This window comes from Cyprinodon variegatus, unplaced genomic scaffold, assembly GCF_000732505.1.
Source record: "Cyprinodon variegatus isolate N-32 unplaced genomic scaffold, C_variegatus-1.0 Scaffold267, whole genome shotgun sequence".
NCBI classification, from domain to species: Eukaryota; Metazoa; Chordata; class Actinopteri; order Cyprinodontiformes; family Cyprinodontidae; genus Cyprinodon; species Cyprinodon variegatus.
The window spans coordinates 484,683-497,982 of NW_015150720.1; the positions used below are offsets into that span (position 1 = coordinate 484,683).

Genomic DNA, 13,300 nt, shown 5'->3' on the forward strand with positions numbered 1-13,300 from the left:
TGCTTTTCTGTTTCTTAGAAAAAGCTCTTGAAGACAAACAGGTGGGATTTGTTGTTTAGCCAAATGAACCCTGTGTGCTGAGTGAAGATGTGTGGGCTCCACCTGCAAGCACTCAGATGGATATCAACACAAAACCAGCCTGCTGCTATAGCTGTTTAGGAAAGGCTCCTATTTTAAGAACACTTGATGAAAAACCTCTGTTTTTCAGCCATTCTCTAATTTACTTTATCCCATGCTGTCCATCTACAAAGCTTTGTTCACAGAGATCCGACTAAATGGATGATGTCTGTTACCTGCTTATATCCAACAAATCTCTACATTACTTTCATAGGGCAAAACTTTGCTTTCAAGAAAGTAACTGATTGACTAGTTTGACTTCTAACTTGACTGAATTAAAATCAGAAAATAAAAGGTCACTGACGTTTTTCAGCCTCTAAGAAATATGTTTAGCAAACCATACTGATAGGATTCATTAGAATTTTTTAATATAGCTTTATAATATAGTATCATCAGAATAAAATTGGACATCTATCCCATGCTATCTGATATTTTTGATAAGTTAATAATATATATGGTGAAAAGAACTGGAATAAGGACTTACCCTTGTGGTACACCACAAGTAAAGTGTGTGAACAAGTTTGATCATTAAAAACAAACAACAAACAAGTATATGATCTAAAACAGCCGAGTGTTAATACTTTGTTGTCAACACCAAGTCTGGGCATTTGTTGGAAAATGGATAGACTAGACACCAACATACCGTAAGACAGCGAATGAGGAGCCTTTGTATACACAGAAGTCAAATTAGGGTTGTTTAATTTTGCATTTAAAGCAACATGACAGACCAGATTACTGTGCTTCAGATGTGAACAGTTTTATCAGAAATGCTGATGGGTTTAAATGGAACATGATTGAAAGCGATCATTGTGCCAGACGCAGGTGGTGTTATGTGATAGAAAGTAATGGAGCTGTCGATTATTCATTTGTGACACAAGTAATATGCCTAATATACCCTTGTTACATTTTAAAATAAAATGTTTTACTTACTTTAAGAAGCAGAGCTATTTTTCTATTTTCAAAAAAATGATTGAGTCTGCAGAACAGAATCCACAGTGAAGGAAAAACACAATCCACAGTGAAGCCCATATGGTTTAAACTTTAATAGCACAACCTGTCTGCAGTCAAGTTTGCAACCTTGATTTTTGCTGTTAAGTGTTCTTTTTCTAAGGCACCCCACATATGTGGGTTTATACCCACATATAGGGAGGCATGGGCTGTTACAACATTCTCACGGTATGATACCCTTGAGTGAAAATAATACTGTGAAAGAATATTAACTTAAAGATTCAAAACAATAATGCCTGAGATGATTTGGTAACATTTGTTCGAAACAGAGAAGCAACAATCATGAAGAAACTTGTACCAAAGTTAAAATAACTTTCTATAAACATTTTTTATTGTCATTACAGTTTTCATAACAGACTTAAGCAATATGCTGGTGAAGATATCAGTCATCCAGGTCATAGTGAGCTAAAACAAGGCTTTGTCTTGGTCCACTCTATAAAGCCTCGAACTCAACGCTAAGTCTGACAGTTTGAAATGAAAAATCTTCCTAGATGGGAAGCGAAACGTCTTCAAACTTGGAAAAACAAAATTAAAAGAGTGTTTTTTGTACATAACATTCTTATGATAGATTATATATTTTTTAAAATAAGTCTGCTCAGTAGCCTTGCAGCATGAATGTTCTGGGTTCGATTCCCAGGTTGGCGACTTTCTGCATGGAGTTTGCATGTTCTCCCTGAGCATGTGTGGGTTCTCTACTCCAGCTTCCTCCCACAGTCCAAAAACATGACTGTTCGGTTAACTGGCTTCTCTAAATTCTCCTTAGGTGTGAATAGTTGTTTGTGTTGCCCTGCAATAGACTGGTGACCTGTCCAGGGTGTACAGCCCCTCTCGCCCATAGACAGCTGGAGATAGGCACCAGCACCCCTCACAACCACAGCTTGGATACAGAGTGACGGAAATGGATATTTGTTATTATAGTGTAATGATAGGAATACAAATTAATTAAGATAGTAATTTGACTGGCTATGCTCCAGCTGATGCTCTGTCAGCCCTTTTAAGCTGTAGTGTCATTTCCATTTCCAATCTCTTTCCTTCTTGCCATCTTTCACACAGCCAGCTGACTGGCAGTGTGCAGTACCCGATAGTGAAGAAATAACTGCACAAAACTCTAAAAAAGTTGTCTGCTGCGTCTAATTAAAAATGATTTAAACTGCAACAGTACCAGGATTGAATGGAGACTCTTTGGGGTTCAAAGGGGAAATTTTATAAAAACTTGGCAGAGATAAATGATGCAAGTCCATTTTACTAGCATCTGCTCTCTTTAGATTTAACCAGTTTGTTCTGCACTTTTACCATTTATATATCTAGAGTAAAAGCCAAGCCTTTTGGAGAGGTTTTAATTTTTAGTATTGGAAGGAAGGTGCATGAAATTCTATGAGCTGCCTCCCTACTGGTGTTTTACCTGGCTGGGTGCAAGCAGGAAGACTCAGATGAAAAGAAAATTAGCCGTGATCTGCTGATGATGCTAAAATGGTTTTCCCATGGAAGTGGCAGCAGATAATGTTGAGGGCTCTTCTGGTATAAAAATATTATTGTGTTTTGCTAACCCAGGAATATGTGACAGTGGAGCTCAGGTGTTTATATATGTAATCCTGTTTCAACGGAGAAGTTGGCTATGAATCACAAATTAACTGATCTCACCAGATTAAACCTGCAGTAAATGTATATCTTGGTTTATTTTTCAGATGGATGTTTGTTGGAGTTAAACCTGAGATTGTATGAGTGTGAAAGGAAGGAAAATCTAACTTAATTGCAAAGCTACTGTATTTTCATCATGTATACTCTTCTGCTTTTAATGTTTTGTGACAGTTTTGCATTTTAGTCTTTTAAATTGAAAACCTACTGGAGTCTTTTCAAACTGATACTATAAACAAGAACATTGGCCTACAGAATATGCTTGGTTTGTTGGTCTTGTTGTTTTTTGTCAAAGCAAAACTTCTCCGACTTCTTGAAAAAATAAAGAATGAGAAGCAGGAGTTGTGAAACCTTGCAGTGGAGGCGAACTGCTTACTGTCAGAGCCAGAAGCCTGGCTGAAAAATTAATTGAGTGATTCCTCTTTACAGCACTTTGCACGGCATTAGTATCAGACTGCAGATATATTGGGACTCTTAACATTTTTCCCACACAAAGCATCTCTATTTTCAATGTCACACTGAAACATCTAACATTTGGTGCAATCACGTGTCACCATCTGACATGCTAAGCACAGCCCATTCCCCTCAAGCCCCATCCTGCCACTTTTTACCTGTCCCGTGTTTTGATAAGCAGTCTTCATCCCAGGCATGTTATATCAGCGCAGTCAGAGAAGTAGAGGGGGGATTAAGATCAGATACATGAAATCTCAGGCCATTCCAATGAATTGAGTCAGTGCATAAACAACTCCTACATTATGACAGGGAAATATTTATCTTTCTTCGTAGAAGCTTCTTGAGATAGTGTCAACACTGCTTAGAAACACAATTACATCTGAGGCTGAACATTGAAGAGTCCTTTTGGAGGTAAAAGTGTGTTGTATAAGTAAATCACAAAATACTTGTTTATAATCAAGACTATAAATGTTAGGACTGTCCCACAAGGGCATGTTTGACCAGTATTCATATCCCTGATTTGACTTAGATTTATTTTATAGTGATTTTGTTGAAGCTGATGTATTTAATGAGCCAAATGATCCAGCTTTGTTGGAAACAAAACATTAGTAATAATAACTTTTTCCCTGGGAAGCACATGTGACACAGAGGAATTTCTCTTGTAGCCAATATCAAAAATGTGAATGAAAATATGAATACAGTAAACCTATAACAGTTTGTTTTACCTTTTTTTTTTCCTTCCACCATTACAACATTTTAACAAAAAGGTGCTATCTTACACTAATCTGCATCTACTGCATGTAAACTTAGTTAAAAAGAGGCACTGCACTATGTTCGGATAAATTAGCTCACATTAAATGTTGATTTTTTTTTATATAGTTCTATGCATGATCATTGTATTCAAAAAAAGATGGAATGTAATGATTTTCACACATTTCTTACTAAAAATTTTGGATTGCCATCTTTGTTAAACTGAGTTCATTTGAAGATAAGGCAATATAATACTAATATCTTAGGTCAATATTTTCTCTGAAGTAAAAATCTGCACTAAGACTAAGATTAAAGCTTATTATTTCCAATGTACTTATTAAACACACTTAAAGGACTCTTCGGTTTTCCTCTCTAGCAATGGTGTTTCTATTTTTAGAGTTTCAGCTGGTCTCTGCCAATTAATCCAATAGTTGTGGATTTCTCGTGATACATGAGTAAAATTGTCATGTTTTCTTTTTCTGTTCTAGTAACCACAACGCTATCTCCAGACTCAGGCCACACCAGAGGGTGCAACAAAACACAGCAGGCCTACTGTGTAAATGGTGGCGAGTGTTTTTTCGTCGATAATCTAAATGAGATTGCCTGCAGGTGAGTTTTCCTTTTGATGCTTTTTTTGGACTCTCTATTTTAATCTTTACAGTTTGATCTTTAAAACAATATAACAGCAAAGAAAAAAAACCTATTATCATGATGTACCATGTTTCTTTCAGCAGTAGAGAGTAGTTAGGCATAAAGGGGAAGGGGGAGTCAGGATCTCGGTTCCTCTTATCCGCCACCTGTTGTGTATTTTAACACTAATAATGGAGTCAGGTGGTGTGCTTACTCTTTTAAGTCTTGTTTAGTGTACAAAAGGGCTGCACATTAAAAGCCCTTTTAAATGTCATGAGTCACTGGTTTAGTAGTGAACAAATATTTATTCCTGTTAGAGGCCCCCAATGAGATAAATACAATCGTTGCTTACATTATAGAGAGGCGATCAAGGCCAATGTGTTAAGATGTGTTTAAGTCTGTGTCATTGAGTTTAAGGGGGAACAGAGGTTGACATCTTCTCAGAAACAACCTCTTTGACATTTAGATTTTAGTTTGTGTGAGGCTTAAGAAAGAAAAAAAAACATAAGTAAGGATGCTTTCCAGGAGGGGGACATAAACAGGGAGTTTTCTATCTGTTTGTGTCAGAAATTTTCACTTTCAAAGAAGCAAGAGTTTCTTGTCCAGTCTTTCTTTATCATTAAATGTTTCCTTAAACTATGACAAATGTATAACTTATTTCAGGTTGCGGGTTAAAAAATCTTTTTTTGAGTTCTTCTTCACCATTAATATACTTTCCCACAGCATCCCTTAAATGTTACAATTGTTTTTAATTGTGACACATCAGCAAACCTTGGTGTGTTTTAATGTTTTATTGTTTTTTGTGTGTGTTTAGTTTTTTTAATGTCATAGCACGATAAAACAACTCATTTTACCCTAACAGCATACAATGATCCCCATATCTGAAAGTGGGGCTCATGTATTCAGGGTAATGTGCAGCAGTTTTCCTTTCACATAACTTTCCCTATGTATGCTAATTCTATCTAATTCTGTGATTAAGGTTGTACTATTAAAGCTGTTAGGGTTTACTTGAAAAAATAAGATATGACAGCTAATGTTTCTATGAAATTTATTTACGGATATTAAAAAAATTGGACAAAGTTACAAATACACGCTTTATATTTATTTTTTCAATAACAAGAATGTTGCCTGATTATTCTATCACTTTTTAGTAAAGAACCACTTTATGTGGGTTTATCACAAAAACTCCCAATAAAAAGTATGGAAGCTTGTGGTTACAAACGATAAATATATAAATAAATGACAAATGTATAGAGTATTTTTAACTGTGTCAAAATCACTTTGCAAAATGTCAGTCTGTAGAGCACAAAAATTGATCAGTTATAGTGATGTTGCTAGTTTGACTTCTTAAATCAGAGCTTAATAGCGCAGAACATGAATCTCACTTCAAAGGATGTCGGACATTACAATTTACAGGATTTCTTAGAGCATAAACTGTCACATAAGTCTGGCGGGCAGTTTGATGTAGAGCTGAAACATTAGCAGGGCTTTGCTGCCAAATTGGCCAGAGCAAAAAAAAAAAAAAAAATGTAAACAACCAGCAAAGACTGCAACAGCACTTCTATATGCTGTGTACAAATCAAAGGTGGCAATAACTCAGTAGCGGCTGCTAATTCACTCAAGGCCAGGGCACAGGTCCTATAGAGTTGGCTAATGTAGGAAAGGCTTGGAGCAATTTGTTGTCCCATGGCCACCTTATCTGATACAGGCCAGGCTCTTCTGGGCATTTCTCACTGTCTAAGCAACCATGCAAACAGCAAGGCTGTCTTTTATATCCATCTGCTTGTCATTAAGACATAAACTTCAGTGTTGACATTAATTAATTACCTAAAAATATTTTATTGAGTCAAATGCATATAGATGAACAAAAAAAAGGAGTTGGATTAATTGATTGTAAAAGGCAATACATGTGTTTTTAAAAAAAAAAAAAAGCAAGATACAAACAACAAGGAGGAAGGTCAGATTTAGCTGAGAAGAGTTGATTAATCGTTTACCTGTTGTGTTCTTACTACTTGAGTTTTGTTTTCACACAATAGAAGTGCATAACTGGAGATTGATTACGTAGATAAATGTTTTTTGGGGCTAATATTTGTTTTTAAATACTTTTAGTTGGATATCATATTATTCAGTGCAATCATTCACCCAAAGCTCAGGCTATATTTCTGCTACTGTTTAATTTATCTTAGTATATATCGGCATCATAAGGAAAAAGGAATGCAGCACACTGATTAGAAAACCCAGAAAGCCAAGCAGAACATTAACCATAAAGCCATTAAAATGTCTATGGCAAATCCAGAGGAGCAGAGATCCAGATGTGAGAATTTGTTCTTTGCACCACAAATATTTCTGCACTCTACAAATCTGTATTTTATGGTAGAGAGGCAAGAAGGAGAGTGCTTTTAAAAAAAAAATGCCAATGCAAGTCTCCTTCATCCATGCAGGCATAGGCAAAACATGTGGATATACTGTAGGTGCACAACCACAGATGCATGGAGCTAAACATTCACCCACAATTCCACAATCAAGCGCTGAGCTTTTGTTGGTCCATCACATAGAATACAAAGAAGATAGAGTTTAGTTTGTGTTTGTAATGAGAAACATTTGTCAGACACGTTACAGTACATGAGTGTCAGAATGTTAAAATGTTTTAGAACTGAAGTTTATAAATTTCCACCATCCACTCTAGGATCAAGGATGTCAAATGTCTGCAGATCTTCCCAGACAAATCAAACCATTTGCTAATTTGCTTATCTCTTTCAGAATGTAACCTGCTCATATATGCCCTCCCAGATCCCAGTTGGCGCTTTATGTTGATGTCTTAATTACGCTTAATATGTTTCCACTTTCAGCCAAGTTTCCTTAGTATCAGGGTGGTGCAGTGCCCCAGTTTCAAACTAAGCCATCACTCAGGATGAGTAATTCTCTTAAATGTTATTGTGCTCCTGGGAGGTGTTTTGTGAAACCACTAATTCAAAAGCATTGACCTTTGTTAGATTGGTAGTCTTGTGTTGGTTGTGAGTAAAACATTGGTGGCCTCTTGAAGTGACCCCTTGACTCACCCTAATGGGATTATAATGAGGAAGTATGGTCAACACCCTTGATCCTGGAGATAGCCTGTCTTCAGTTACAAAAATATTAACCCATTTTGACTTACCGGCAGAGCTACATGTTAACACCATAAACCACATTAAACAAACAGTCCAATGTTTGTTCTGTGTTTTCATAAATCATATTTCTAAAATTCCAGTCAGTAATGTGGTGTTTATTTTTGTCTGATTTGTTGTTACTGAGATAAAACTGGCATATTTGCAGGTTGTGAGCACAGCTGCCAGGATTCCAATAGGATTTGCAAGAAGAAACCTTATTAACCTATCTTCAGCTTTGTTGCACAGGATTCCTTCGGATGATTTATGTATTGGCTGTGAAGACCTGTAGCAGGATTTCAGTCTTTGTCCAGTTATTGCCACATGTTGATTTTTTTTTTGTGTTTATTTCAATGTGCAGAGCCCCTCAAAATTATAATGTCTGGTATTCAAAAAAAAAATATCTTCGTGTTTTTCTTTTTCATAACACATGTGTGCTTTTTCCCAGATGTCCGGACGGATTCTACGGCCGTCGATGCTCAAACACCGAGCCACAGCGGTTGTACATGTCCGATCCTTTAAAAAGTATGTCTACTTGATATGAGCAGACGACAACAGAGACACTGTAGCCCCTGGTTTTACTCCAGTGGACTCCTGTCACCCCAACCGTCTTGCTCTTTTTCCTTCTCTTCCTCCCTCTCAGGTCAACTGCACAATGAGCTGTGCACACCACCATACACATGGTGCTGTCGTCCATGGGAAAACTCTGCTTTTGCTGTCCGTAGTTGTGCTGTTGTTCTAATTCTGTGTCTCTCTCCTTCTCTCCCACCCCTCTCCCCAATTTTCCCCTTCTTTTCGTAAACTTGCTCTCCCTTTTCACTTCACTGTCCCTCTATTTTCTGTCTTTTCCTCATTCATCTCCTCCCCCTCTTTCTTTGGCTTTCTTCCCATCAGGTGTCCAAATGACTTTACTGGTGATCGCTGTCAAACCTACGTTATGGCCAGTTTCTACCGTATGTCAACTTCTCTCTTCTGTCTCTGTGTCAGACTGTCCTTGTGTGATGCATGCATGCTGGGTGTAGAGAGATTTCAGTCATTTCCTGTTGTTACCTAATAATTATATCTTTGTGTCCTTTGATGACTCATTCACAAGCTGGCACAGATTAGTAGAGCGTGTTTCTGTGGTTGGTCCGAGTTTGATTTTGTGTATTCGCGCTCTTCCTGTAGCTGAAAGAGCTTTGCATGTGCCGTCTCGCGGTAGATTTTGCATGCAACAAGTTGTGGTGTGTGTGTGTTGTCTTTTTTAGATGCTTCTTGGAAGCTGATTGTTTGCATAAAGTGAGCTGCATGTAACAACACTGGCAGGATGAAAGCTAAAAAACTAATCTCGGGAGCCCCCTTTATGCAATTTCAAGGCTTGTATGCATGTGCGATATTACTTGAGTCAATCCATTAATTCAAATCATAGTCTGAGCAAAAGTTTTTGTAAAAATGCATGTAAAATCTTGCATTCTGTAGGTGTAACAAAGCTTAGCTAAAGCTTAGAACTCAGGTTCTCGCCTCCATGGAGTCTCTCAGACAGCTAGCTCGTATATAAACTTTTAATTAGCGGTATCAGGAGATGCAACATGAATCAACATGACAGAATGTTTCCCAATACTTGCTTAATTCTTGACTAATTGTGGCTGCATGCATCTGAAAGCCGCGCATCACAGTACTTCAAAGCTGAGGCAAGAACCCGTGCTTGTTTCACTTTCAGACCAGTTGATTGCATGCCGAGGTCCTCAATTACAGCCATTCTGAGGAAATTAAAGGTTAGGGCTACACCGTAAAAGTTTGACTTGTTGAATTTTTTTTTTAACTACTGACATGTAGGCTTCACAAAAAACCAACAAAATGGTGCTCATACTGCATAGGAGCCCCATGCAAATAATATTGAATAGATTTATTTAACTTTCACATTTTGCAATGTTAAATATCCCAACATTGTTGTTATATATTGGTAGTTTAGCAGTAAAAAAAAGTAAAAAGTTTGAAAAATGTACGAAAGAATAATTTGTGCACCCCACCCCTTTTGCTTTGGCATTCCTAAATAAAATTAAGTGCATTCATTATCTTTATAATCATGCTCTTCCTTGTATTTTTCTATGGTCTAATTATGTAAAAAAAAAAATTTCAACAAAAAATAGAAAGAAAAAAAAACAGTCCAGCAAGTCTCTAAGCAGACATTTTAACATCTCAATTCAACATAGCAACACTGGCAAAAACATCCATCAATTTCAAGATTAGCCCAAAATTAATGGAAGATCTGTTGAGAAGTTTTCTAAAATAAATCCTGCCCTTAAGGCATTTTACTGTGATAACAATCTGGAGACAAAAGCCTTCCTTCAGACTGTCTTCGTTTAAATACAACATCCATTGTGTAAAAATACCCTCAGGCCCTCACAAATATTCAACCAAGATAACAAGTTATGCAGTATTATTGTTGCAAACCCCCAGAGCTGAAGATATGATGTTTTTCTTAATTTAGTATAATAGGCAAAGTACAACTTAGTTCTGTTAAAACAAAGTCTCCTGCTAAAATCCTACAGCATATTTGTTAGCATCATGTCTTCTGTAAGCTCATACTGTTTCCATTTAAAGTAACTTCAAGAGAATACCAAAGTGCTTCTGCTTTTGTTAATCTGCCTGTTGATCACAAAGACGTATCTCTGTAGTCCAGTTTACGTTTGTTGTACATGCCCCCCACACACATACAGTAAATTACAAGTAATTTTAGTTCACATTAGGCTGCGATGCAACGTGTTAAAATTTCTTGTCGTACTGAAAAAATGTTTTTGTCTTTATTTTGACGCTCCCCCACCTCAGTACAGGTGTGTGCCTGTGTCAAAAAAGTCAACCTGTAATTGCTTAAACTTTTATGTTTTATTTTCATTGTAAGTCTATCAAAGGCATAAGAAAAGTTAAAATAGGTCTTTAAGCTGAGTTTTGTTAAAAAATATTATCACCTATTAAACTTTTCAAACTTTTGTCACACTGTAATTTCAAAGGGGGATATATTTGAGTAGAGAAAGGAAAACAGGACATGATTTTATGAGTTTCTGACAAATTTTTATCTGGTTTTTAAAAGCAGTGAAGACATTTTTCAAACTTGTACTTGTAAAAAAAGATTTCATAATGTGGAAGGTATCATCATGTTCCTTCCAGATTTGAATGCAACCTTTCTTTTTGTTGCTGTATTACATAACATTCAAATAAAATACATTCAGGTCTATAGTTAAAACGTGAAATAACATGAAAAGGTCTGATTGGTATGGGATTTTACAAGGTTCTTTTAACAACATGAATATATATTCTAAAAAAAATACCAAAAAAACTATCCAATTTCATACCATCCGAGTCTCCTCCCAGATGGAGGCGCCTTTATCCTCATGAGATACAATATAAAAAGGAGGATGGTTTCTTCTACTCCTGGCTGGAGTTATTAAGAACATGTTATCATAATCATGGCTGAGAGCTGCCAAACCCAACAAGTATGCCAGAGTTATGGACTCGGCTCATTGGTGCAACGTCCACATGGCTTCACTTTGTCAGAAAATGTATGGCCCAACAATCATTTTTATATTCAGCAATATTATTCCAATACAGAGTACAGATGTATTGGAACAACCCCTGTTTTTTTACACCAGCCCTTAACTTGCCTGTTCATGTGATGGGTGTGTCAGGGAGCTGACAGTGTAACAGTCTGCACGGCAGAAAACTGAAAAGCACGGGTAATCTCTGCAGATGACACATATTTTCCTCTAACAGCAGCAATGAGGGTTACTATGCAACCAATATTCACTTCCTGTTTAAAGTTTGTTTAGGTAACATAACTTCTCTTCAGAATGAAATTGTACATCATAACTCCAATTTCACTCAATAAAAGACAAAATTTGCTCTGTGAAGTTTTAATGGAATATTCTGTATTTTGACACGTTACACACTAAAGTATTTCCGATTACTCTATTGGATTTAGTTCAATAACAGGATGGCGGCAGCATCCTTCTGATCCTTATAACAACAAATCCTTTTCCTCAAATATTACCATCAATCTTAAAATTAAAGACTCTTTTAATAAGTTGAGACATGCAGAAACCAGAGGACCTTCCATCTGTAGAAACTGACAGCCCTAATAGGCAATGTGAAGTTAACATTGTTCAGTTGTTTTGTGTGGTTTTGTCTAGTATTGTTTCAAGTTTGTGCTTCTTGGTTTTGTCTTGTCTTGCGCAATTACTAAAACATATTTTCTCTCATAGTTGGCTGTGTTGCCAACTTGTTTATACACCACTATATGTATGCTCGAGGTGCCAATATCTTAATCTGCTCTCTTGTTTCTGTTTTTGTCCTTGTTCCTCCTTTCATCTGTCAACCCTCTGCAATGGCAGAGCATCTTGGGATTGAATATATGGGTATGAAAAAAATCCATTTTGACTCTCAGCGCTAGCCTAGCTACCACAACGTCTTTTGGTGTGACATGCTCGTTGATTTATAAAACACACCTTCCTGTTTTTAATTAACCAATCAATCTCTGGAGTCATCATAACTTATCAGAATGACAAACTCGCAGATTCTCCGTCCAGCATCATTAACATGGATGCAACGCCTCCCACTGTACATGTGATCAAAAAGTATTGTTAACTAAGTTTCTAACTTTCTCACAATAGTTACGTTTTCCCTTTTAGAAGCCTGGTTTTTAATTTGATTTGTAACAAGCATGATGCCTCATGTTTGTCCCTAATGGATCAGCAAATAGTCTAGTTTATTCATGTCTTTTTCCTTCATATTTTTCTTTTATTCTCTCACATGCATTGACTCTCTTTTTGTTTATGTGTTACTTTACCCTTCTCCATACCCTTTATCAAACAAATGTTTAAGTCGGAATCATAATATGTGTTATATTGGTACAAATTCTTCCTTTTCCAATGCATGCTTTTTTAATGTTTGACAGCCTCCCACTTCCCTTCTATCCGCCTCTATCCCTTTTCATTGTCCGCTTTTGTCTCCTGTCACTTTTTTTTTTTTTTTTTTTAACAGAAAAGGGTTTCTGTGTGTGAGATTTTAGAATAATGGCTAGAGGCATTCTTTCAGATATGGTGCAATTATACAAGTGCATTCACGCACTAGAATTGAGGAACACTGTGTTACTGCAGAAGCACCAGTGTCATTTCCTCTACATAAAGTCATTATAAGCAGATGACATGCCCAGTGAAATATTTCCCACTTTACTGCTATAGATAAACTAACTTCCAATATATATTTACGCCGCCATAAACTTGTCACAAATTGGCGTGATGACAAACATGGCTGCTGGTGAATGAAAGAAGGCCTCCTATGGAAGATGTGAAATATTGGATTGACTATTTTTTTATCTCTGAAGTCATATTGCTTTTTAAAGACCCTATTGCCCCATAATTTTCTACCTTTGCCACACAGAAGCTCTTCTCTGGAAAATTATAAACAAAAATCATTCTTTAAAATAATATGCTTAATCCTATTTTTGATAAACTGATTTTATGATGTTGTGAAAAAAGTAAATGTTGTTTTTCTTTGTGAATTATGGACAGACAGACAGACAGACAGAT

The 13,300-nt window shown here is 36.5% G+C and overlaps 1 protein-coding gene across 1 annotated transcript in view; it reads left to right on the plus strand.

Annotated features, from left to right (window-relative positions):
* LOC107089813 (pro-neuregulin-2, membrane-bound isoform-like) overlaps positions 1 to 13,300 on the plus strand; it is a 111,876-nt gene that overhangs the window by 89,096 nt on the left and 9,480 nt on the right. The window contains exons 4-6 of the mRNA XM_015382792.1: positions 4,452 to 4,572; positions 8,185 to 8,261; positions 8,380 to 8,419. Of these exons, the coding sequence (XP_015238278.1) occupies positions 4,452 to 4,572; positions 8,185 to 8,261; positions 8,380 to 8,419 (238 nt within the window). The remainder of the gene's footprint in view (positions 1 to 4,451; positions 4,573 to 8,184; positions 8,262 to 8,379; positions 8,420 to 13,300) is intronic.